A 23,919-nucleotide genomic window follows, 5' to 3' on the forward strand; every position below is an offset into this window, starting at 1 on the left:
AATAGCGTAGACGCTACGCTATTTGTGTTCCCCTTATTTTCGCCGTCTTAGTCTACGTAAATGTTTACGTAGACTAAGATGTACCAAAATAAGGAATGCAAATGGCAGTGCCCATGGGTGCCGCCATTTGCGTACATGCGTGTTTTTTTTTTAATCAGCCGTGATAGGCTATGTAAACATTTACGTAGCCTATCACGGCTGACTGCAGGGATGCAAACAGCGGCGGCTACGGCCGCCGCCATTTGTGTCGCTGCTAGCCAGCGGACAGATGTCCGGCTGCTGGCGGAGCCGGCCAGCGGCTCCGCAGAATCCCTGCGGAGTGGAGCTGGCCAGCCAGGATTCCAGGGGGAGGGACGGAACGCCTTCCCCCAAGCATCAGCATAATCTGTGGAAAGGTAAGTACCTTTCGTACATCCCTAAGTGCAGGTGGCCTGGGAGGCTGCAGAGCAACGGAAAGATGTGTAACAGAGAGAGAGAAAACACACACGGCACCCTCAGCCGCCTCGCAGTGATTAGGTAAGCTCAAAACCCAAAAGAAATTAAAAATTCTGCCTCAGAAAAGTGGAAGCGTCAACAGAGTTGATGTTGTTACCACATGCAGGAACAGTGCAATAAACCAAAAACCCTGAGGAAAAAAGAAAAAAAAGCTGCACTACAACCCCTGCCGATAGTGAGCCCTTCCTGTGAGAAACTGTGGGAGAATTCCTCCTCCCCTAGGAGGATTGCGGTGAAATTATCCCCCCAATTTCTTTGCCCACAACTAGCCTGGAAAATGAGAGGCCATTTGCACACAGCTCTATTGTGAATATCAAGATTGATGTAACAGAGCAATGTGAGGGCTTGCGGGGTAAATCCATGTGGAGTGAGAAGCCCATGCACAGATTTCAGCACAACAGCCTGCTCAATTTTAGAAACCTCCCAATGGGTATTGCGACCTCTCCTCATCCAGAATGCGGGGAGTACCTCCTTACCTGACATCTGCTGGATCTTCGGTCACTAGAACATCTGTCTTGCAGCTGGCCAGTGGGTTAATTGAAAGCTCCACTGGAGGAACCACAAAGCTCTTGCTGACAGGAAGCCAGAGGCCTTGGCCCAGGCTGTAGGTGGACCTTCAAAGAAAGAGAAGCAAGAACAGAAGGCAAGAATGATGCCAACAGGAAAGCACACTTTTGGATTCTCTGGCTCGAATAATTGAGGCTCTGTTTAGCACAGAATGCTCAACCTTTCCGCTACTTGCACATTAATGGTTGGCAAAGGTGCTGAGCCATATATACCTCCTTGCTCTTTAACATCCAGCACAAATCATCTTCGCATAGAAGATGGAAATTATCAGGCTGGTGGCCAATGCAGAGAGGCCTTTCTTCCTGGCAGCCCCAAATGATGGAACCAATTGCCTACTGAGGTTTCTTTTAAAGATAAGCTTATTTAGACACACTTGTTCTTTCATACAAGTGGTTGATGGCATTTGCCTTTCTGCTTGCTGTCTCCTTCAGAAAGGTTTCTCCATATTTTAAACTGTATCTTTCTTAATGTTGATTTTGTTCTTCACTTTGAGGACTGTTATACTGGAAATGAGGCTATTCATTTTCTAAGTACTATAAGTAGTAATACAAGATGGGAAAGGAGAGTCTGAAGAGCCATTGTCCATTTACAGCAATGGTTATCGACCTTCAAACTGTGGTGAGTTTATTCAATCAAGGGGCGAGTCACACATCACATGTCAAATCATGTTTATATATTTTTTAAAATATAACATAGTACACAAAAGTAATGAAAATAGATTATACTTCATCATATAGAAGAAGAGAGCCCTGAAGGCAGTTTACATCCCCAATTATTAACATAATATAATTAAAACATTAAAGTAAACTAAGAGTAAAATAAACAAAGGGCTTAAGACCAGAGATTGCAAAAATACAATTCTACAACAGGAGCAAGCAAACATTACACAATCTAAAAGCTGGGTGAAACAGAACCATCTTTAACAAATGTTGAAAAGCAAACAACTGGTGGAGCAACTGAGCTTCCTAAGGTAGCAATTTTTGCAATCTCGGTGCCACAACTGAAAGGGCCCTGTGAGTTTTCCAGTAAGAGGAACCTCTGATGGCATTAAGACTCAGAGTGGGGCCTCTGGTGAAGTTAAGCCAGTTATAAGAGTCAACAGCCTCTAGCAAGCTCACAGGACCTTGATACACTGGGGGTGTTCAGACAATCAGCAGGGGAAACAATGAAGCATTGGTTGTTTCCCCCACCCCTGCACGTGCCAGTCGCATGAGCAGGATTACTGTAATTACCCGCGCTGTGTCATCCAAACCCATAGTGACCTTTTGCCCATCCTACAACCCCTATTGCAAGCCATGGGTTGTAGGGTTCGTGAAAAGTCACTATGCCCACACCATGTGCCAGGTTCAGATGACACGGCAACCCTCAACATGACACAGGCAATTAGGATAATTCTAGTCGAGTGGTCGCGCAACCAGCATGCAACGTTGTTTCCCCCGCTGATTGCCCAAACCTGGTCACTACTTTTGCCCCCCGAGAAAATGATCACAAAAATAACAGCACCATGGTTCTCCCAGGTGTTAAGTCTTTGAAGTGACCCATGAATAGCAGCCAGCAAGGCAATGCTCTGAAATGCCTTGCTCACATAAAATGGGCTATTGCACACAGGGATGCTGGAGAAATTCGAGATGGACTAAAATGAGCTCGGATTTCTAAGAATCCAACCTGAGGAATCCACTGTGGAGTGACCCCCTCAGGCCACGTGGAGTCCGTGGACTTTTGGATGATTTTTTTACTTTCCTGAAATGTACCCATATTTATTTGTAGGAAAATACGTAAGTTTCTAGTGAGGAAACATTGAATGGAATGGGGGACAATACACTAAATGTCAGGGGTGTTTCTGAGAGCAGGGAGTGGGATAGCAGTTCAGATTCTGAAGGTGAACCATCAGACATGGGGGAGGTGTTTTCCCAGGATAGTCCAGATATGAGTAGGCCTGCTTCTCAGGTTACAAACGTCCAGATGGCTGAGGTTGAGGGTCCCTCCTCACCCACCCCCATTAGAGGCAACAAACAGGAGGAGGACCTAATAGATGCCAGATGCAGGCGCAGAGCAAAGAGAGAGAAGGCAGGGGCGGAACTTAGATGGTCTACCCAATTGGCCTTGCATGAAAAGCTGTGCTTAGAGGCCTCACGACAAGACAGGGACACCCCCCCTTAAGTGAGGCTAGCAAGACTGCCTCCCTCTTCAAACAGCGGGCAACTCTCGTAAATTCCATTTGGATCTCCTGGAGGCATTCCTTGTAGACAGAGTCTCTGAGAATTTGCATCTGTATGACCCTGTGAAGTAATGGATTAAAAGCTGTAGACTGAACCCTCGTCATCTGTGTATGTTTGGGCACTGAAGTGAAGTGGGGGCTAAGGGGGAATCCTGACACTAAATATTACGTACTAAGGTAAATTATGTAAATACTTATGAAAATACTTATGTAATTATTTGCGCATTTTTCTGCATGATAAAAAAAAAAAGATTTGCATCCGTCTGTGGGCGGACGACGGAATAAAAGGCACCTGACAATCTGCGAAACACAGACGGAACGGATTTTACACAGTCTGTATATCCCTAATTGCAGGATAGCAATCCTGAGACAGTAAATAAGTGTATTTTTTCATTTACTTATTACATTTCTATACCGTCCAATAGCCAAAGCTCTCAGGGCAGTTTACAAAAATTAAAACCCTAAGATACAGAATGATAAAACATAAAAGGATTAAAACAGAATAAAACAAAAGTAAAAACTAGAAAAATCTAAAAAAATGCAACAACACATTTAAAATCAGAACTGATGGACTAAAAAGCATGGAAAGATAAAAAAAGATTTTCATTTGGCAGTAAAAAGTTAAGAGAAACACCCCCCCCCCAAATAAAACTAGAAACTTTCATGGGATGGCAAACGTCCATTTGAAGAGGTTGCATTACTCACCTAAGTATTTTCTCAGGTGCTTGCTCTCCGGTAACCAAGTCATAGCCTCTTTCGAGTGTTGTGTATGGCCAAGGCCTGAAAGATACAGAGAAGAAAGAATGACATTAAACAGGACAGGGAGGGGAACTCTTGGCTGAGTGGGACATAGAGTGGTTCTCACATGACTTCAAAAAGTGAGCTTGTGGGGGAGGGATCCCTAATTTATAATGGCGTATCAGTTCTCATCTTAACCAGAATTGCTGTGATTCTTTTTTTCCCCATAATGATAAAATGTATTTGATATCCTGATGTCCTGGTATCTATATTTAATTTTCTGCATTGCCTTATTGCCTTATCCCTGTCATTGGTTGATTTATACATTAAGATTGCATCTAAGTGCTATATAGGGAAGTTGGAGAACTCTGCCATGGATCCCAGTGGATTCGCCCCCCCGAAATCCATGGCAGAATGAAGCCCCCCGCCCCACCACCCCGCGAAAGGTGCGCGAAATGGAGCACTTACCTGGTGCCGTTCGCGCTGCTTTCCAAATGGCAGCCACATCTGTGGCCACCATTCGCTTCTTCATTATTGCTGTGATAGATGCCATTTGTGTCCCTGTGGAGGCCGTGATAGGCTATGTACATATGTACGTAGCCTATCACGGCAAAAAAGGGAACGCAAATGGTGGCCGCTGTAGCCACCGCCATTTGCGTTCCTGTTTTTTTACCATGATAGGCTATGTAAATATTTATGTAGCCTATCACGGCAAAAAAGGGAATGCAAATGGCGTCCGCCATAGCCACCACCATTTGCGTTCCTATTTTTTTACCATGATAGGCTACGTAAATATTTACGTAGCCTATCATGGCAAAAGACAGGGGCGCAAATGGCGGCCACTACGTCATTTGCACCCCTGTCTTTCGCCGTGATAGGCTACGTAAATATTTACGTAGCCTATCACGGCAAAAAAACAGGAACGCAAATGGCGGCAGCTACGGCGGCTGCCATTTGCGTCCCTGCGCAGCCCAGCGGCCAGATATCTAGCTGCGGGTGGCCTCAGCCAGTGGCTCCATGGAGTCGCTGCGGAGCAAAGCCAGCCGGGGAGAATTTCGGGGGGAGGGACGGAGTGCCTCCCCCCCACTGCGGATGTCCCTGGACGAAACCAGGTAAGTGTTTCGTACATCCCTAGCTGCTATATAAAAAGTTGTTTTTTGGGTTTTTTTAAAGAAGGTTGATGTATTTTTGCAATGTGTCACATGGGAGATTCAGGGCAGAGCAAAGGAAGGGCTTCTTCACACAGTGCAGAGTTAAACTATGGAATTCGCTACCACAGGATGTAGTGATGGCCACAAACTTAGATGGGTTTAAAAGGGGGTTAGACCTGGAGGAGACATCTGCCAATGGCTACTAGGCTTGAGAGCTATGCACTACCTCCTGTACCAGAGGCAGTGAGCCTACGTACACCAGTTGCTGGGGAACATGGGTGGGAGGGTGCTGTTGCACTCATGTTCTGCTTGTGGGTTCTTGGTAGACAGCTGGTTGGCCACTGTGTGAACAGAATGCTGGACTAGACGGACCCTTGGTCTGATCCAGCAGGGCTCTTTTATGTTTTTATGTTCTTATACTAACAGGGATCTTGGAGAAAAGGTGAGCAAGACGGGACATGACAGAGGTCTACAAAATTATACATGGTGTGGAGAAAGTGGAGAGGGTGATGTCAAGGGCTCCTTGGAAGTCTCTCTCAGTCTAATACAGTAGCCAAGTCCAGACACAGACAAAGGGATGCTTTTCAAAGCTTTATTCCTCCTTTACAACTTAACAACTCTACTATTAGCAACTAGATATGAGCAGCAGAGTACCTATGCCCTAAGTTGGAACAGTGGGTCCCTGTTTGAAAGGGAATCACTGGCAGACCCTGAACTTAAGGGCTAGGGAGAGTCCCTCCCCTTTTCCCTTGGATCCTCTGGGTGCAACCATTGTTTGCGCGCCAACCGGGCACTACGCCTCCTTTCCGCGCCCTCCATTTGGTGCCGCTCTCTGCGTCGGTGACGCGCGTCCATCAAGTCTGCTTCCCGCGTTCTGTCACTCCCAGGACTGCTAACTAAGCTAGGAATGCTGGTGGGAGGAATCTCCATCAGCTGTTGGCCCTGGGAAAGAGGAGTGCGCTCCTCTCCCAGGAGCGACTCCTCTTCCTCAGAATCAGAACTACTCTGGGATTCTATGGGCTCAGTGTCCACCCTGACAGGTGACATTTTTCTCTCTCTCTCATAATTCTAGAGCCCAGTGGGGTCATCCCTTGAAGCTGATTGGTGGGAGATTCAGGACAGATAAAAGGAAGGGCTTCTTCACACAGCACCAAGTTAAACTATGGAATTTGCTACCACAAGACGTAATGATGGCCACCAACTTGGATGGCTTTAAAAGGGGTTAGACCAATTCCCAGAGGAGAAGGCTATCAATGGTTGTTAGGCTTGAGGGCTATGTGCTACCTCCAGTATCAAAGACAGTATGCCTATGTACACCAGTTGCTGGGGAACATGGGTGGGAGGGTGCTGTTGCACTCGTGTCCTGCTGGTGGGTTCCTGGTCAAACAGCTGGTCACTGCATGAACAGAAGCTGGACTAGATGGACCCTTGATCTGATCCAGCAGGGCATCAGGTTGGGGGAGGATGGGGTACAGCATCTTCCTGAGCAGAGAAGGGTTCCCAGGTAGTGATGTGGCTCTGGCCAGACAACCTTGAGCCATAAAGGTTTCCTGCTTAGGCTGGGACTTTGCCTGGGCAACAACAGTGGTTACTGTCCCCTGGCTTGACCATGACCACCACTGGTTCTGACCCTATGCTTCATACACACACATACCTCCCTGACTCAGTTCTTTGCCCCTTACTTTCTGTCAGAAGATGCAGTGCTGGCCAATGGTTTAGATGTTTGTTTGTTTGTTTTAAAGGAGACAAGACAAATTCATGGTGGACATGTCTATCAATGGCTACTGCTTACTTGAAGGACAGCAGCCTTCACCCATATCAGCCTGCCCACACTTTAAGATCAGAAAGAGAGACCCTTCTCATTGGCCCACCCATGAGAGCAGTCTAGGGGGGTGATCACACATGGGAGGGCCTTCTTTGCAGTGGCCCCACACTTCTGGAACACGTTGCCGTTGGAGGTCCACCATGTTCCATCATTGCAAGCTTTTAAGAAGGCCTTGAAAATGTATTGTTTGGCCATGGCCTCCTCTGGATATGACTGCTATTGCTGCTGCTGCTATCATTGTTTCTGGTTTCATTGTGGGCTTTGATGGTTGCTTTTATTGCTATTTCCTTGTGTTTATGATTTTTATTGTTTTTAATATTTTAACTGTTTTTATGAATTTTATTGCTGTGAGCTGCCTTGGTGTCAGGGTGGAAACTAGGGATGTACGAAAGGGACTTACCTTGTCCCGCAGCTTTATTCGCGGTGGGGGGGAGGCGCTTCGCTTCCCCCCCCCCCGAAGTTCATGCGAGGGGTGGGAGGCTTCCCGCCTCGCCTGGCCGAAATTCAGGCTGGGCGGGAGGCGCCTCATCCCTCGCCGGCGAAAGTCAGGACGGGTAGAAGCGCCCCGTCTACCCGGCCACGAAAAAAAAAACAAACCAACCCACCCCCGTGATAGCGTTGCCCTTATTTTCGCCGTAGTCTACGTAAATCTTTACGTAGACTACAGGGACCAAATAAGGAACGCAAATGGCGGCTCCCTATGGGGGCCGCCATTTGTGTACGCACTTTTTTTTTTTTCATAGTCACCCGTGATAGGCTACGTGACGATTAACGTAGCCTATCACAGCTGACTTTGCAAATCTAGCCATGATAGGCCACGTTAATCGTTACGTAGCCTATCACGGGGGTGTTTTTTTTTTTTTAACTTTCCTTGTAATGGCGGCGGCGGCAGCCGGTCAAAAGACCGGCTGCCACCCCCGCCCCTGATGAAGACCCGACGAACCGCCGCCGGGACCCACCGCCGGGAGGGACATTCGTGAAAGGTAAGTCCCATCCCAGGGGGTGGCGGGGGGTGGCGGAGAATTTCACCGCCGATTTCGGGGGGCCCGAATGCGTTGGCACTCGGCCCCCCAAAGTTTCGGGGAGAAATTCTCCCCCATCGCTAGACTGGAAACTGAGCCCAGAGAGCCCCAGAGCAGTTCTGATTCTGAGGAGGAACAACAAGCCATGGGGGTGGAGCCAGCTCATCCCTCACAGGCTCAGCACCTGGCAGAGATTCCTCCTCCCAGCATTCCTGAGATAGATAGTGACCCTGCTAGTGGGGGAGTGCAGGAGGGGGGCTTCTTAGATGCTCGACACAGACGCAAAGAGCGACGAGCAATGGAGGGCACGGAAAGGAGGCTTAGCGCCCATTTGACGCGCAAGCAACAGCCACCTCCCATGGACCCAAGGGAAAGAGGGAGGATCTCTCCCTAGCCCATACGTTCTGGGTCTTCAAGTGACTCTCTTTCAAATGGGGATCAACTGCCTATTTGAAGCTTAGGCCACCCTGCTGTTCCTTGCTTTAGTCGCTGGTGATTAGCATCTGAAAGAGTCATTAAGTTGTAAAAGGATTAAAGCTTTGAAAAGAAATCCTTTCCTCTGTGTCTTGAGTTGGCTATTGGAATCTACTGGGAGAGGCCGCCAAGGTGTGCCTGACACTTGGGAGGGCTTCTGCCCTGAAAGGTGGCCAAGACATTTCTTAAATAAATAAGTAAATAAAATGATGGTAATATGCTACCTCCAGGATGAGTAGCAGCATGTATCTGGGTACCAGTTCCTGGGAGGCTACAACAGGAGAAGGTGATTGTCCTTGTGCTTTGCTCATGAGCTCATCTGCCAGCATGGTATAGAGAGCCAGCGTGGCGTAGTGGCAAGAGTGTTGGACTGGGAGCTGGGAGATCTGGGTTCTAGTCCCCACCTGGCCACGGAAGCTCACTGGGTGACTTTGGTCCAGTCACAGACTCTCAGCCCAACCCGCCTCGCAGGGTTGTTGTGGTTAGGATAAAATGGAGAGGAGGAGGATCATGTAAGCTGCCTTGGGTTCCTTAAGGAGGAAAAAAGGCGGGATATAAATGTAATGTTGCATAAATGGCAGCTGTAAAGGGGGCATTTATGTAACTTTACAGGCGTAAATAGACCACAGACCCAGTGTGGTATAGAGGCGAGAGTGTTGGACTGGGAGTTGGGAGACCCGGGTTCTAGTCCCCATTCGGCCACGGAAGCTCACTGGGTGACTTTGGGCCAGTCACAGACTCTCAGCCCAACCCACCTCGCAGGGTTGTTGTGGTAAGGATAAAATGGAGAGGAGGACGATCATGTAAGCTGCATTGGGTTCCTTGCAAGAGGGAAAAAGGCGGGATATAAATGCAACAAACAAACAAACGATCTGCCTGGCTCTGGTGGGAAGCAGGATGCTGGAAGGTTGGCTTGGCCTCCTAAGGTTCTTCTTGTGCAGCTGTCTATAGCTTGCCTCTGATACTGACCCAGCCGTCAGACCAGACTTTCCCCCCTCCACTCACCAGCTTTCCTTGCCTTCCCCAGCTGGAATGCTCTGCACTCACCCTTCGCTGTGCCCCCAGTCGTTCCGCACACAGAGGTGCTGGTGCACGGGGTCAGGCGCATAGCCCTCATGACAGCTGCACTCCCCTAGAAGAAAACAGAGAGGGAAAACACTGGAGCTTTCAGCTCTGTTTGCTGTTTCTGGGTAGCACCGAGGAGAGATGAGACAAACCGTTCTTTGCTAACACTGACTGGTCCCTTGTTTCGCAGAAATACATATCCTCAAGCAAGCACTGGCAATAATAATAACACCACCAACAATAATAAAATAACAACAACAACAACAACAACAAAGATGAATTGGATTTATTCATCCAGGTCCAGGAGCTGTTGAAAGCCGGTGTTGATTTTTCGCCTTCAGCTGGCACCTTCAGCTGACAAAGCACCGAGCAGGGGAAAGGTTTGAAGCGCAGTTGGCACAAAGAAGGGGGGGGGATGAGGGTCACTTTGCCTTCTGCCCCCATTTCATATGCTTCATGCACAAATACTCCAACTGTCTCCATTGACCAGGGATAGACCAGGTTTTATTTTTATCACTGCCCCTATTTGGATCTTGGAGCTTATTAACATTTTTGTTAGTATGAGGTGCTTGAGTGGTCAGTCCTCAGATGCCAGCTCCAAACCCCACAACCCTAGAAGCTAGAACTTTTGAGTGGAGCTAGGGATGCCTCCTCTCTCCAGCGCACAGGCATGCACACGGAGAAGTGAATGCTTCCTCTCTCTCCAGCGCACAGGCATGCACACGGAGAAGTGAATGCTTCCTCTCTCTGCAGCGCACAGGCATGCACACGGAGAAGTGAATGCACCCCTGTATCTAATGCACACAGGCATGCACACGGAGAAGTGAATGCACCCCTGTCTCTAATGCGCACAGGCATGCACATGGAGAAGTGAATGCTTCCTCTCTCTGCAGCGCACAGGCATGCACACGGAGAAGTGAATGCACCCCTGTCTCTAATGCGCACAGGCATGCACACGGAGAAGTGAATGCTTCCTCTCTCTCCAGCGCACAGGCATGCACACGGAGAAGTGAATGCTTCCTCTCTCTGCAGCGCACAGGCATGCACACGGAGAAGTGAATGCACCCCTGTCTCTAATGCGCACAGGCATGCACACGGAGAAGTGAATGCTTCCTCTCTCTGCAGCGCACAGGCATGCACATGGAGAAGTGAATGCACCTCTGTCTCTAATGCGCACAGGCATGCACACGGAGAAGTGAATGCACCCCTGTCTCTAATGCGCACAGGCATGCACACAGAGAAGTGAATGCTTCCTCTCTCTGCAGCACACAGGCATGCACACGGAGAAGTGAATGCTTCCTCTCTCTGCAGCGCAAAGGCATGCACATGGAGAAGTGAATGCACCCTTGTCTCTAATGTGCACAGGCATGCACACGGAGAACTGCATGCACCCCTGTCTCTAATGCGCATGAATTAGTTCATCAGTGCTTAGGTGCCAGGCAGTGCATAACCTAACATAGCATGCACTGCAGAGGCTGAGGTGTATTTTGACCGGTTGACAAGAGATTGTAGATAATTAGGTTTATCAACTACATCTTTGACTAAGAGAGACTAATGCAGGAGACTAGTGCAGAGTAAAAAATAAAATAAAATGCTGCATACAGCAGGAGGAACAGAGCCTTCAAGCAATATAAAAATGGTAGTGGGGCAGTTATCATTGGCTTTTGGATTGAGAGGTTCCATAGGACAGTGATCACTGGCATTAGTTAAGATGTCACAAACACGGCCGTTTTTTATTTGAAAAAAATGTTGGGGAGGGTATGCAAATGCCTTCCCTTGCCTGGCTTCTAGGAGAAACATGGAAGTTTAAGAGCTGATTCCCCTGGGGAGCTTATTTGTTCAGTCGCTAAGTCGTGTCCGACTCTTCGTGACCCCATGGACCACAGCACGCCAGGCCTTCCTGTCCCCCGCTCTCTCCCGGAGTGTGCTCAAGTTCATACAGCCTGACAAAAACACTCCTGTGATTACTAGGTACTCCAAAAGTCCTTAAAATGTCTCACAGGAATTAAGCTAAGCCACTTTCTTGCCAGAGGGAAGCAAAATAGGGTTTGTCTGGTACAGAGGGTTCTCTCTCTCTCTCTTTTTAAACAGAGGGGAAGGAAAGTCCTGTAAAGGAGGGGAAGGGGGAAGTAAGACAAGCTAATGATGTGCTAAATTGCAACAGCACCTTCATAAAATATTCACCGTCTTAAACACGTCTAATATTAAAGATTAAATGTCCTGGGATTTGTCCTAGCGACTCCAGAGGCCTGATTTATGATCTGCCAGAAGCCGCTAACTTTGTGATTCATGATGCAAGGTTTCGAAATGTAACCTTTCCAAAGGGGGGAAAGAAAAAAAAAGAAGTTCGATGAGGCAAGAATCAGCTGCTCCGTCTCTTGGAAGAGGTAAGTTATTAAGGGGGAGCTGCCCTTTCCTGGGGTGTGGTGGGAGAGCTTAAAGGGGTGGCCCACATCACACGCTCATTTGTTTTAGGAATGTGCACACCAACGGAAAGAGCCATTAAGAAACCATTTTCTTCCTCCAATGCTTAGCATGCAAGTTTCTCTCTGCCTGGCTCATTAATTCCTCACACTTACTGCATAACAAATATGTGTTCTGCAATCAAGCAGCATTTTAAAAGGGGTCCTGATGCGTAGCAACAGAGGATGGGTTTTTTTTTTGTCCTTTTGTCAGAAAAAAGGGGTAATATGTTTGCACTGCATTCTTTTGCTCCCGCACCCAACCCCGGCACGCAAACTGGAGTGTCTATTGCAGACTTTAACTCACATGCTATTTGGGCGGGGCGGTCAGTGGGGAATCTGCATAAATTTGAGTGTACTATGAATCACAGAATATAGGTTCAAAAACAGATCCTGGTTGCTTTCACTGACCCTATTAAGATTTCATTAACACAGAAACCCCCACACATTTCAAGTCCTGGAAGAAAAAAAATAGTTTGTACTTTGATTTATATACCGTTATGCCGACAGAGGCTCAGGATGTAGAGAAAGTTCCTGCAACAAGAATATTAACATAGAAAGACTCTCCAGGCCTGAGCTCTTCCACTGTGGGAGGTCTTTCAGCATGACCAGAGATCAACCTACCCTCCCACTTTAGTCTTCACCTGTGAGGCAGGCGTGCATATGGAGCTCAGCTGCCTGTCTTTCCTAACCCTGTAGAGGAGACAGCATCCCTCAAACAACTGTTTGTACATCCCTGCCCCCCCGCCGCATTTCCACTTTCTAGGGAACACATTTTTTGGGGGGGCAGAACCAAGCATGCAACTAATCAGATATAAGCAACTGCCCCTATTTTGCATAATACAATCAAATACAAACATATTGGTTTTCCACTTGCAAAATGTGTGTGTGTGAGAGAAAGAGACAGAGAGAGAGAGACAGAGAGACAGAGAGAGATAGAGAGGCAGAGATAGAGACAAGAGGCAGAGGCAGAGAGGCAGAGGTAGAGAGACAGAGGCAGAGATAGAGACAAGAGGCAGAGGCAGAGAGAGACAGAGACAGAGAGACAGAGGCAGAGATAGAGACAAGAGGCAGAGAGAGACAGAGACAGAGAGACAGAGGCAGAGATAGAGACAAGGGGCAGAGGCAGAGAGAGACAGAGAGGCAGAGGCAGAGCCAGGGACAGAGAGAGCCAGAGCCAGAGCAACAGAGATGGGGAGACAGAGGGTTTGACTGAAAGAACAGAGTTCAAGACCTACCTCCCCTGCTTTCCCCATTTTAGGAGTGGCCAGTGTTTTCCATCCCTACAGAAATGCATGAGCCACTGAATGTTTAATGCAGGGATGGGGAACATGTGTGGCCCTCCAGATGTTCTTGGGACTGCAACTCCCACCTTCTCTCACGGTCTTAAACTAGGGCTGATGGGGGTTCGTCCATCAACATCTGGAGGGCCACATGATCCCCGTCCCTGTCTTAAATGCAAGCTAACAGCCCTACCCATGTTGTCTCTCCCCAGCAACTGCTCCCATTTAGCTATTGGAGAGAAGAACCTAAGGGAAAAAAAACCTCCTGGGTCAGCCCAAAGGTCTGTCTGCTTCCCACAGTGGCCAACCAGACGCCTCAGGGAAGCCGACAACCAGAGCATGGAGGCAGCAGCTCTAGTTCGCTGTACACCCCCTGGCAACTGGTATCAGAGGCCTGCTGCCTCTGGACATGTAGGTGCCATTTGTTTTGTTGGCTAACAGCTCTCAAAAGAGCTCTCCTCCTATCTGAATGTGTCTACATCTCCTTTACGGTCATCTAAGTTAGTAGCTGCACCACACCTTGCAGCAGTGAATTCCAGTTACAGTGGCAGAAAGAAGTACTTTATTTTGTCTATCCTGCAGCTAATGCCAATAAATTTCACCAGATGATGCTGGGTTTTAGAAAAATGAGAGAAGGAGGAAAAGCTTCATACCATATATAATGTTATAAACCTCCATCAGGTTCCCCTTCATTTATTACTTCTTTGTTTGTTACATTTATATCCTGACATTCTTCCAAGGAGCCCAAGGTGGCGTATATGATCCTCCTCCTCACCATTTTATCATCACAACAACCCTCTGAGGTAGGTTGGGCTGAGAGTCAATGACAGGCTCAAAGTCACCCAGTGAGCTCCATGGCTGAGTGTGGACTAGAACCCAGATTTCCCAAGTCCCAGTCTAATATTCTAACCACTACATCACGCTGGCTCCCGTTGTCATCCCCACCCCACCCTGCCCTGCAGAAGCAAAAAAGAAAAGAAAAGAAAAGAAGTCCCAAATGCTTTAGTCTTTTCTTATTCCATGACAGCTGAAGCAAAAGCTCTATCAGCCTGGAGAAACAATAAAATTAATGTTTCCAATACTTACAGCTCCAGCTTTTGCTCCAGGCTATGCTTTATGGGAAGGCTTATTTCAGTAAAATCAAGATGGCAAGCTGTACCACAAACTCACCATTCTGCCTGGAGATTAATGAATCTCTGATGGCAGAGTTTTCCTTCTTGTACTATGCAGTATTCAGAGCCAATCTTGGTTAAATCAACATGCATTACCATTAGCTGCAACCCAAGGTCAGCAGCCAAGGGAGCATCTCTTAAAAAAAAAGAAAGAAAAAAAGAAGAAGAACCTGACCAGACCTAATAGTGAAATCCTCAAGATACGACCAAGAGCCAGGAATGTTCAACTGCTATGGTCAAGACAATATGTCGGTGTTTCTTTTGAACATCACATAGGCACCAGGGTTGCTAAACTGTGCATATATCTCAAATGTGGAACATTGTAGCTGCCATCTGTGGTCGAGCACATGTTTTGCATGCATTAGGCCCCTGGCATTTCCAGTTAAACAAGGATCAGATAGCAGGTGAGCAGGCAGAGAGCTTCTGGCACTCAGAAAAGACAATATTGGGCTAGAAAGACAAATAATGTGACCTGGCATAAAGCAACTTGTCTTGCGCCCAAACTTGCAAAAGAACAGGTGCAATTGTGTGGATGTAGCCTGCTGTTCACACGATGAACTTGCCCATACCTCTCATGAAAATGGCACAGAGACAACCCCCTTGGCTTGTTTGGGCTTTCACTTTCAGGGGTCTGTGAAGACTGAGGGGAGATAGGATAGCGCTCTTCAAGTACTTGAAAGGTTGTCACAGAGAGGGAGGCCAGGATCTCTTCTCCATCATCCTGGAATGCAGGTCACAAAATAATGGGCTCAAGTGACAGGAAGCCAGATTCTGGCTGACTATCAGGAAAAAACTTCCTGACCGTTAGAGCTATACGACAATTACCGAGGGAGGTGGTGGGCTCTCCCACACTGGAGGCATTCAAGACGAGGCTTGGATAGCCATCTGTCGGGGATGTTCTGAGTTGGATTCCTGCATTGAGCAGGGAGTTGGACTCGATGGTCTTATAGGCCCCTTCCAACCCTACTATTCTATATTTCTATGATTCTAAGTTCTCTGTGCTTTTTGCCCTGTCACTGGCAATTTTCCAGGACAAGCAACTCAAAGAGATCTGTCCAAATCACAACAGATACTAGGTTTGGGACAGGGTCACATTCAATTTCCAGTGTCAATGATTTGAAAGAGGCCACATGCTACAGATGTGCTCTGGGGTGGGAAGAGGCACATTTATGTCTGTAGTGAGGACAGGCCCTCTAAATATAGCAAGGGCCCTTTGGGTTCCTCAGCCTTCAGGGTCCACGTAAACCGCCATAAAACAATTAGGTCACAAAGTAGAGGGCATGTCTGTCCATCTGTGCTGAAATTGATACCTTTGCATACATCCTGGGCAGGGGCCAAAGTTCGGGGGCAGAGCACCTGCTTTGCATGCAGAAGGTCCAAGTTTTGGTCCCTGGCATCTCCAGGCAGAGTAGAAAAAAACTCCTGCCTGAAACCCTGGAGACCAGTCAGTATCGACATTACTGGACTGGATGAATCCATGGTCTGAGTCATTATAAAGCAGCTTCCTGTTTTCTTATTCTGCTGGCATGTGTTTTTTCTTGTTGTCCAGTTCTACTGTAAGGATTTTTCTTGGACCGTGCAATTTACATTTGAGTAAAATATGGGGAGGGGGTTAAAGCTAATGGGCAATGGGGCAAGTAGGGGGAAAAAGATCCACTGTATTAAAAGCATGCTAGATGCTGATGCTGATAAGACATTCTGATAACCTTCCAACCCGATCAACTGTATCTTCCTTATAAAGAAATGGGGTAAAAAGTAAGGGGTCATAGATAAGAACACGTTGTAGTTTGGGATTCCCCTGCCTGGAAATAGGGAAGAAAAAAGGAGCTGTTGACCACATACAAGGAGAATGTAGACCTGTTTCTTAGGAAACAAGATGCGTCAGAGGAATGAGGGAGTATTTGGGAAATGTGTCATGAAATGGGTCGTATAAGATGACATGGACCAATAGTTGTGAAGGTTTTGGAATATGTATTAGAGGGGAGGACACCAACTTCGAGAGAGTATATAATGGGGTACGCGGAAGAGATCTGGGTCTTCTTTCCTTACTCTCGGCTGAGCCTGCTACACTGTGGTCTATGTTACAGGCCATGGTTGAAGCCAAGGTTTAGAGTAGGGGAGAGTCCCTTTACCATTCTTGGTAAGGTAAAGTGTGAGTATGGCTTTGCTTGGTCGAAGGTTTGTGTGCTTGTTAAACTTTTCTTTAACTTTCTTTAATAAACACATTTAGCTTATGTCATTGTTTTAATCCTTATTTATAGAATTTAAGTAAATCTGGGTGAATGTGAACACTCTAGTCTCAGTCCCCAAAGGAACCTCGCCTACCACATCAGGGCCAAAATCAGGCTGTTTAAAGTAGGTGTGCCCCAATACCAGTGACCCTGAAATTTTAGCCTCCAGTTTTTCCCTTACATTACAAACCAAGATACACTTCTGCGTTATAATATGCAAGCTGCCCTAGCATATGAAGCGGAAGCCTTCCAGCAGCCCCAAGTGACAGCTGCATGGCCTGAAGCCCAATGGAGCAGAACTAAGCAAACAAATGTGACTTGCTCCCTGGATCTGCACGATTGCTTGGCTAAAATAATGAAGCTGTGAGAGTCTCCTGGTTCCATCAGCATCCAAAGAAAGCTGCGGACTGATCGATTCTCTCTAGAGAAAGCTGAGAGCTGCTGGCTAAATGTCAGAGGAACAATTTCTTAATCCAGTCTCCAAAGACAGCTTGAAATTTTGGAGGCTGTGACACGGCTGTGCGTTGTCTTGCAACACTCCTAGCACACCAACTGTCAGAAGCTGCCAAGACTCAAACTGATGGTCTTTGGTCCGCGTGCGGCTGCCGCACATGGTGAGTCATAGAATTGCAAGTTGCAGCATCTCCTGGGACAATGAAGCACTGCTGGGCTCTGGCCTAACTCATAGAACATCAGAAGAGCCCTGCTGGACCAGACCAAGGGTCCATCTAGTCCAGCATTCTGTTCACGCCATGGCCAACCACTTGTCGACTGGGAACCCACAAGCAAGACATGAGTGCAACAGCACCCTCCCACCCATGTTCCCCAGCAACTGATGTACATAGGATCACTGCCTCTGGCACTGGATGTTAATCTGGTACTGAAAAGGGTTAACGAAGAGTAAAGATGGCTGATTTAATATGGGAGAGCCCTACAAGAAGAGCCCCTAGAAGACCCCAGACTCATAAGCAGCTTTGTATTCCAGACTCTTGACCCCTGGGCGAGAAGACCATGAAGTTTGATTCTATACTAAATGATGTTATTTCACTAACTGCGCCTCTAACTGAGATTTTTCAGGGCTGTTTTTGAAGAAGGGAAAAAATGCAGCAGTCTTTACAAGCGGCTTCACAGAGCTTGCTCAAGGCCACGATGTGCTGGCAGAGTGTCTAAATGAGATGAACAGCAGAACTGAGCATGCTCAGATGCCTACTGAGAGGAGGAAAAGTACTGTTTTGACTTCTCGTGGTGTACACCTGCTGATAAGAGAATGTCCCTGCTCGATGCGAGTTGGGCAGGGAAGTGTGGTCCTGAGCACAAGCAACAACTAGGAGGAGGTGTTTGGGAGGATATGACCAAAAATGGCCAAAGATGACTGGGAGTTCAAAGAAGATATACCGAAGAGCAATGCGTCAATCAAGATAGCATGCCCAGATGGCAGACTTTGGGTCATATGTTGAGACATTTCAAAGTAGCCCGTTTGTAATAGTGCCAAACACATTCCCCAGACACATGAAATCATGGGAGATAGATGGGACACCTTGTTTCTGACTGGTAAGCAAATGCTCTAACCACGTGCACCCCATTTCCTATTGGAGGCTGATTGTCTCATTGCTTCTTGGGCCCCACCTTTGACCAGAGCAGGGGTATAAAAGCCCAGGGAATGGGAGCTCTGGGGTTGTTGGTGTCTTTTGTTCATGCTGCTGCTGCTCCACTTCCCTCTTTCTGCCGTGCCACTAGACCCACGGATTTAGGTAACTATGGACCTTTTTAGACTCTTAGAATTTGGGACTTAGAGTAACTTCTGGGTCTGGGATGTAGGATGATTTCTGAGTTTGGGACTTAGAGTTATTTCGGGGTATGAGACTTGGAGTGTTTCCTAAGCTTGAGACTTGGAGGTTGTATCTGAAGCGGGGATTTGGAATCCCATCTTCAAAGGTGAGAACTGGAATTATTCCCAGGTCTTGAGTTTTCTGTTCACTCCAACTCCTTCCTCTACTCTTCCTATGCCTAGAGGAACTTAGTAATGCTTCAGCATAAGTTTTATATTCAAGTAAGAAGCAGGAGGAGGCCACGGGTGGGTTAACACATAGGTTGAATTATTTTAAGTTGGAAAGAGGAGTCATAACAATGCTAGAAGCTCAAGCCGTTATCTTATTGGCCAAGTTCATAGTACCAGCTTTGGCAATTGCAATTCTTTTGATTTATCTTCTGTTTTTGTTGCATTCTCTTTCCCTGTAATTGGAGAGAGAATTTCTAATGCTCATATAACCACCATGCTATTTTCTTTGTTTTGTATTTCCCCTGAATTTTCAGCAATAAAGCCATAAATATGGTTTCAAGTTACAACCTTCTCTGTAGTGGTGTTTTGGGTTGAAGTTTACCTGTTGGGATTGCTTGGTTACCCACTGGGGTGCTTTGGACCCATTTGGTGCAGGTTCTGAGGTTAAACAGGACCGAATTTACACTGGAGGTGGCTCATAGCCATCAGGACTAGTAGCCACTGATAGCCTTCTCCTCCAGGAATTTGTCCAACCCCCTTTTAAAGCCATCCAAATGGGTGGCCATCATTACATCCTGTGGTAACAAATTCCATAGTTTATGCACTGTGTGAAGAAGTACTTCCTCTTAGCTGTCCTGATAAACTCCACCCACCCAGGCTGCTCACTGGATACTTCAGAACAGGAAGAGTGCAAAGGGATTCCTGTTCTGGTAAAGCCTTTCTCAAGCAACAAAGTCTTCCTGAGCTGTGGCATGTTCCTATATCCTTTAGCTGCTCTTTGATTCTGCCTCCTGGTTTGGACTCCTGGCTTGGTCCTCAGTCCTGAGTTCTATCTTTGTCTTCCAACTCCAGTTCCCTGGCACAGCTCCTGGCCCCTGGTTCACACTAGCCATGGAACAGAACAGAAATCACTCTTTGAACACCCAAAGAATTTTTGAAACATGTTAGTTTGCATCTCTGCTTCATCCTCCAGCACTCATCATTCATGAGTTCGTTCCCATCATTCTGGTGCAGCATGGATGGGTGGTTCCCCTTTTGTTGCCCTGAAAGCGACTGGGGCCTTTCCAATGTTCCAACTGCAGATCTATCTTGGGGTAGTGAGAAGTGTAGGGATGGCGGAGAATTTCTCCACGAATCTTGGGGAGGCCGAATGCCAACGCATTCGGCCCCCCGAAATTGTTGGTGAAATTCTCCCCCCCCCCCGGGATGGGACTTACCTCCCTCGAATGTCCCTCTCGGCGGTGGGTCCCGGCGGGAGTTTGGCGGCGGTTCGTCGGGGGCGGGGGCAGCGGCCGGTCTTCCAATCGGCTGCCGCCGCCGCCATTACAAAATAAAGTAAAAAAAAACAAAACAAAAAAAACAAAAACAAAACATAACGATTTACGTAGCCTATCACGGCTAGATTTCCAAAGTCAGCTTTGATAGGCTACGTAAATTGTTACGTAGCCTATCACGGGTGACTTTGAAAAAAAAAAAAGCGCGTACGTACGCAAATGGCGGCGCCCATGGGCACCGCCATTTGCATTCCTTATTTGGTCCCGGTAGTTTACGTAAACATTTACGTAGACTACAGCGAAAATAAGGGCAACACAAATAGCGTTGCCCTTATTTTCGCCCTAGTCTATGTAAATCTTTACGTAGACTACCGGGACCAAATAAGGAACGCAAATGGTGGCGCCCATGGGCGCCACCATTTGCATACGCGCTTTTTTTTTTTCAAAGTCACCCGTGATAGGCTACGTAATGATTTACATAGCCTATCACAGCTGACTTTGGAAATCTAGCCATGATAGGCTACGTAAATCGTTACGTAGCCTATCACGGGTGGGTTTTTCCCCCCCCACTTTTCTACTTCGCGGCCGGGGAGACGGGGCGCTTCTCCCCAGCCTGAATTTTGGCCGGGCGAGGCGGGGTGCCTCCCCCCCGGCCTGAACTTTGGGGGGAGAACCAAAGCGCCTCCCCCCCACTGTGAAGCAAGCTGCGGGATCGTACATCCCTAGAGAAGTGATGGGTGCAGGTGCCATAGCTCAGTGTGGTAGAGCACCTGTTTTGCATGCAGGAAGTGCCAGGTTCGATCCCCAGCTTCTCCAGTTAGGGCGAGGAAAGAATCCTGCCTGAGATCATGGAGGGCCACTGCTGCCAGTCAGTGTTGACAACACTGGGCTAGATGGGACAATGGTCTGACTCAGTAGAAGGCAGCTTCCTATGTTCCTGTGTTCCATGTTCACAGTGGAATTCTTTTCCTGCCTTCCCCCCCGACTGCTCTTGCCCTCCTCTTCAACAAAACAAGCCTATTTCCCCCTTGGGGGAGCAGGATGGGGGAGCAAGCAACAGAGGGCTGGATGTGTGTGTAAGCAGAATCAAGGAGATGGTCTGCTTGTGGTCTGCTGTGCCTATCTTGGCTCTGCTCTCCAATTAGAGCAGAGACAACCAATGGGTCTACTGCAAGTACGGCTATTTCTGGATCCAGCCCACTGAAGAGACCATCTTAAGCCTGTTGAAGAAGTCTTAGGGTTCTACAGCTTGTGACTTGTGGAAGAAAAAGTGGCTAGTACCGTTTCTTTTCCCTATTCGTAGTAGGGACCAAACCACATAAAATGCACCCTTATCTACTGAGACATGATACATATTTGCATCTTTTACATTGCTGGCTAGCCGATGAAAGCCTTGTACAATCTTAAACTGAGTTTGGGACACTGTAGATTGAATCTGTAGATTCATTTCACAGGAAGCTTTAACAAAACTAAGGCCATTTTCTTCTCCATTTGGGGAGCCCTTTAGATATTGCACCAATGGCATAGGAGCTGCTTTTATGTGAGTGTATCTCGTGATGCTCCTGAATAGTTAAACCAGGGTTGGGCTCATAGAATAATAGAACAGTAGGGTTGGAAGGGGCCTATAAGACCATCGACTCCAACCCCCTGCTCAATGCAGGAATCCAAGTCAAAGCATCCCTGACAGGTGGCTGTCGAGCTTCATCTTGAATGTCTCCAGTGTGGGAGAGCAGGGTAATTGGTTCCATTGTCGTATGGCTCTAACAGTTAGGAAGTTTTTCCTGATCTTCAGCCAGAACCTGGCTTCCTGTCACTTGAGCCCATGATTCCATGTCCTGCATTCTGGGATGATCGAGAAGAGATCTTGGCCTTCCTCTCTGTGACAACCTTTCAAGTACTTGAAGAGCACTATCCTGTCTCCCTTCAGTCTTCTCTTCTCAAGGCCAAACATGCCCAGTTCTTTCAGTCTCTCCCCATAGGGCTTTGTTTCCAGTCCCCTGATCATCTTCACTGCCCTCCTCTGAACCCTCTCCAGTTTGTCTGCATCCTTCTTAAAGTGTGGTGCTCAGAACTGGACACAGTTTTCCAGATGAGGCGTTTTTTTGCTATTGCGCAGTCTTTATCTTGTAGTCATCATCCAGGCAGGATTGTGCAGAAGCTGTCAGGTGGTAAGTACCCACATGCCTATACAGCAGGTCTTTTAAGTTACAGCAGCTTTGGGGGATGAACCCACCCTGCCACTGCAACATCTAAGCAGCACCATAGACAAGGAGACAGCAATGACAGGCAAATGGCAGCTCTTTCTCAGAAAACGACAGGGAGCATTGAGGGCACAAAGTCCTATTTGCATGCACCGATTCCTTCCCTACCTCTGCTGGAGAAGGAGGCATCAAAGGGAAAGGAATATGTCAAGAGCTTCCAACTGAAGTTCTTAGATTCAGTCCTCCCAGAGGAACCTGTAGCTTTGCAAATCCCACACCAATGAAAGAATGAGGTGTTTATGACAGCAACTTTGCAACATCCCAGGAAACTTTCCCCAGACCTCTGCCAGAAGACAGTGAGCAAAAACAACCAACAGGCTTCTTACTTCAATAGTTTTCAATTAAGTCACATCCCTCTCCCCTTTTATAAGACCCCCCTTTGCAGTTCATATTATAATCCCCATTGTACACTTACCCGTCTCCTGATCACACAGCTGTTCGCATGCATCTATAGTCCTCTGTCCACAGAGATCCCTCACCCATGGAGATGTGGCATTGATTTGGTAATAGAGGGAGAGTTTTGCTGGATTCAGCCAGTCAGAGATGTCCAAATAGCTTCCCTCGCTCACAACAAAACTGCTCCCTGCAGCAGAAAACACAAAAAATGGGAAGAGAGAATAGGTTATTTTGTTAATAAGAAATCAGCCAAACTATGGCTTCCAAACAACCCAGAGCTCCCAGGCAGACCAAGGAAGTGGATGATAAACCTCCCATCACTGTATGTGCACTCTGTCTAAGGATCATGGGAATCAGAGAAAGCTCCCAGACAGATCAAGGAACTGAAGGGCCGGTGAAAGGTGGTGAAGACTGTAGAGAGCTTGCCAACTGTAGCCTTTGGCTATCTGGTAAAACCAAGCTGTTAATGAGGAAGGGCCATAGCTTAGTACATGCCTGAGCACCCAAATCCAATCTTCAACATCTCCAGGTAGAGCTGGGAAAGATTCCTGTTTGACATCCTGGAGAACTGTTGTCAGCTGGTGTAGACCAGGGGTGGGCTGATGGTAGATCTGGATCTACTGGTAGATCTCTGGGTGACTTGCAATAGTTGGGCAAAGGCTTTTGACTCCTGTTTAACAATAGTAACAAACAACAAAATGATTTTCCCCGCCTACATTAGGCTGCCAAATTGGCGAAAGCTGGGGCAACCAGGAGTAGATTTTTGTGTGAAAGGGCCATGGACTCCGTTCAGCTCTGATACTGAAAACAAATTCCTCAGTTTAGAATGTACTCAGAGGCACCCTGTTCTTTCCTTCTCAGTGTATGGCTTTTGTACCTGGCTCTGGCTGGTGGATCTTGGTAAAAACAAACAAAGTAGATCTGACAAGTCTGAAATCTGCCTGCCCCTGGTGCTGACAACAGATGGACCAATGGTCTGTCTTGATATAAGGCAGCTTCCTATGTTCTTCCATCACAAATGATTCTCCTGCTCACTGTTTTGAAGAAGCCACAGATGACCGATTTGACTAGTGGTCAACCCTGGAAAGTTGCAAATTTAAGAGGCCACCCAAGGCAAATAAGTGTGCAGTTCGTGCCTTGTGAGCATGGTGACAGCCAGGTCTCAAGTCAGTCAGAGATTTTGTGATGAGATCTCTTTTACCAATCCCGCACTCCATGCAGTGTTCGAAATTGTGTTGTTGGTGGGATTAATCGTCACAGGGCAGAAGATGACCCACAAAATAATG

At 47.4% G+C, this 23,919-nt stretch overlaps 1 protein-coding gene across 1 annotated transcript in view; it reads right to left on the bottom strand.

Moving 5' to 3' along the window:
* Nucleotides 1-23,919, bottom strand: part of ASTN2 (astrotactin 2) — a 668,315-nt gene that overhangs the window by 361,694 nt on the left and 282,702 nt on the right. The window contains exons 6-9 of the mRNA XM_084821224.1: nucleotides 22,653-22,820; nucleotides 9,538-9,622; nucleotides 3,986-4,060; nucleotides 972-1,109 (exon numbers count right to left, since the gene is read on the bottom strand). Coding sequence (XP_084677350.1) covers nucleotides 972-1,109; nucleotides 3,986-4,060; nucleotides 9,538-9,622; nucleotides 22,653-22,820 — 466 coding nt within the window. The remainder of the gene's footprint in view (nucleotides 1-971; nucleotides 1,110-3,985; nucleotides 4,061-9,537; nucleotides 9,623-22,652; nucleotides 22,821-23,919) is intronic.

This window comes from Heloderma suspectum, chromosome 14 (genome assembly GCF_057233095.1).
Source record: "Heloderma suspectum isolate Gila_16-S chromosome 14, 16-S_ref, whole genome shotgun sequence".
NCBI classification, from domain to species: domain Eukaryota; kingdom Metazoa; phylum Chordata; class Lepidosauria; order Squamata; family Helodermatidae; genus Heloderma; species Heloderma suspectum.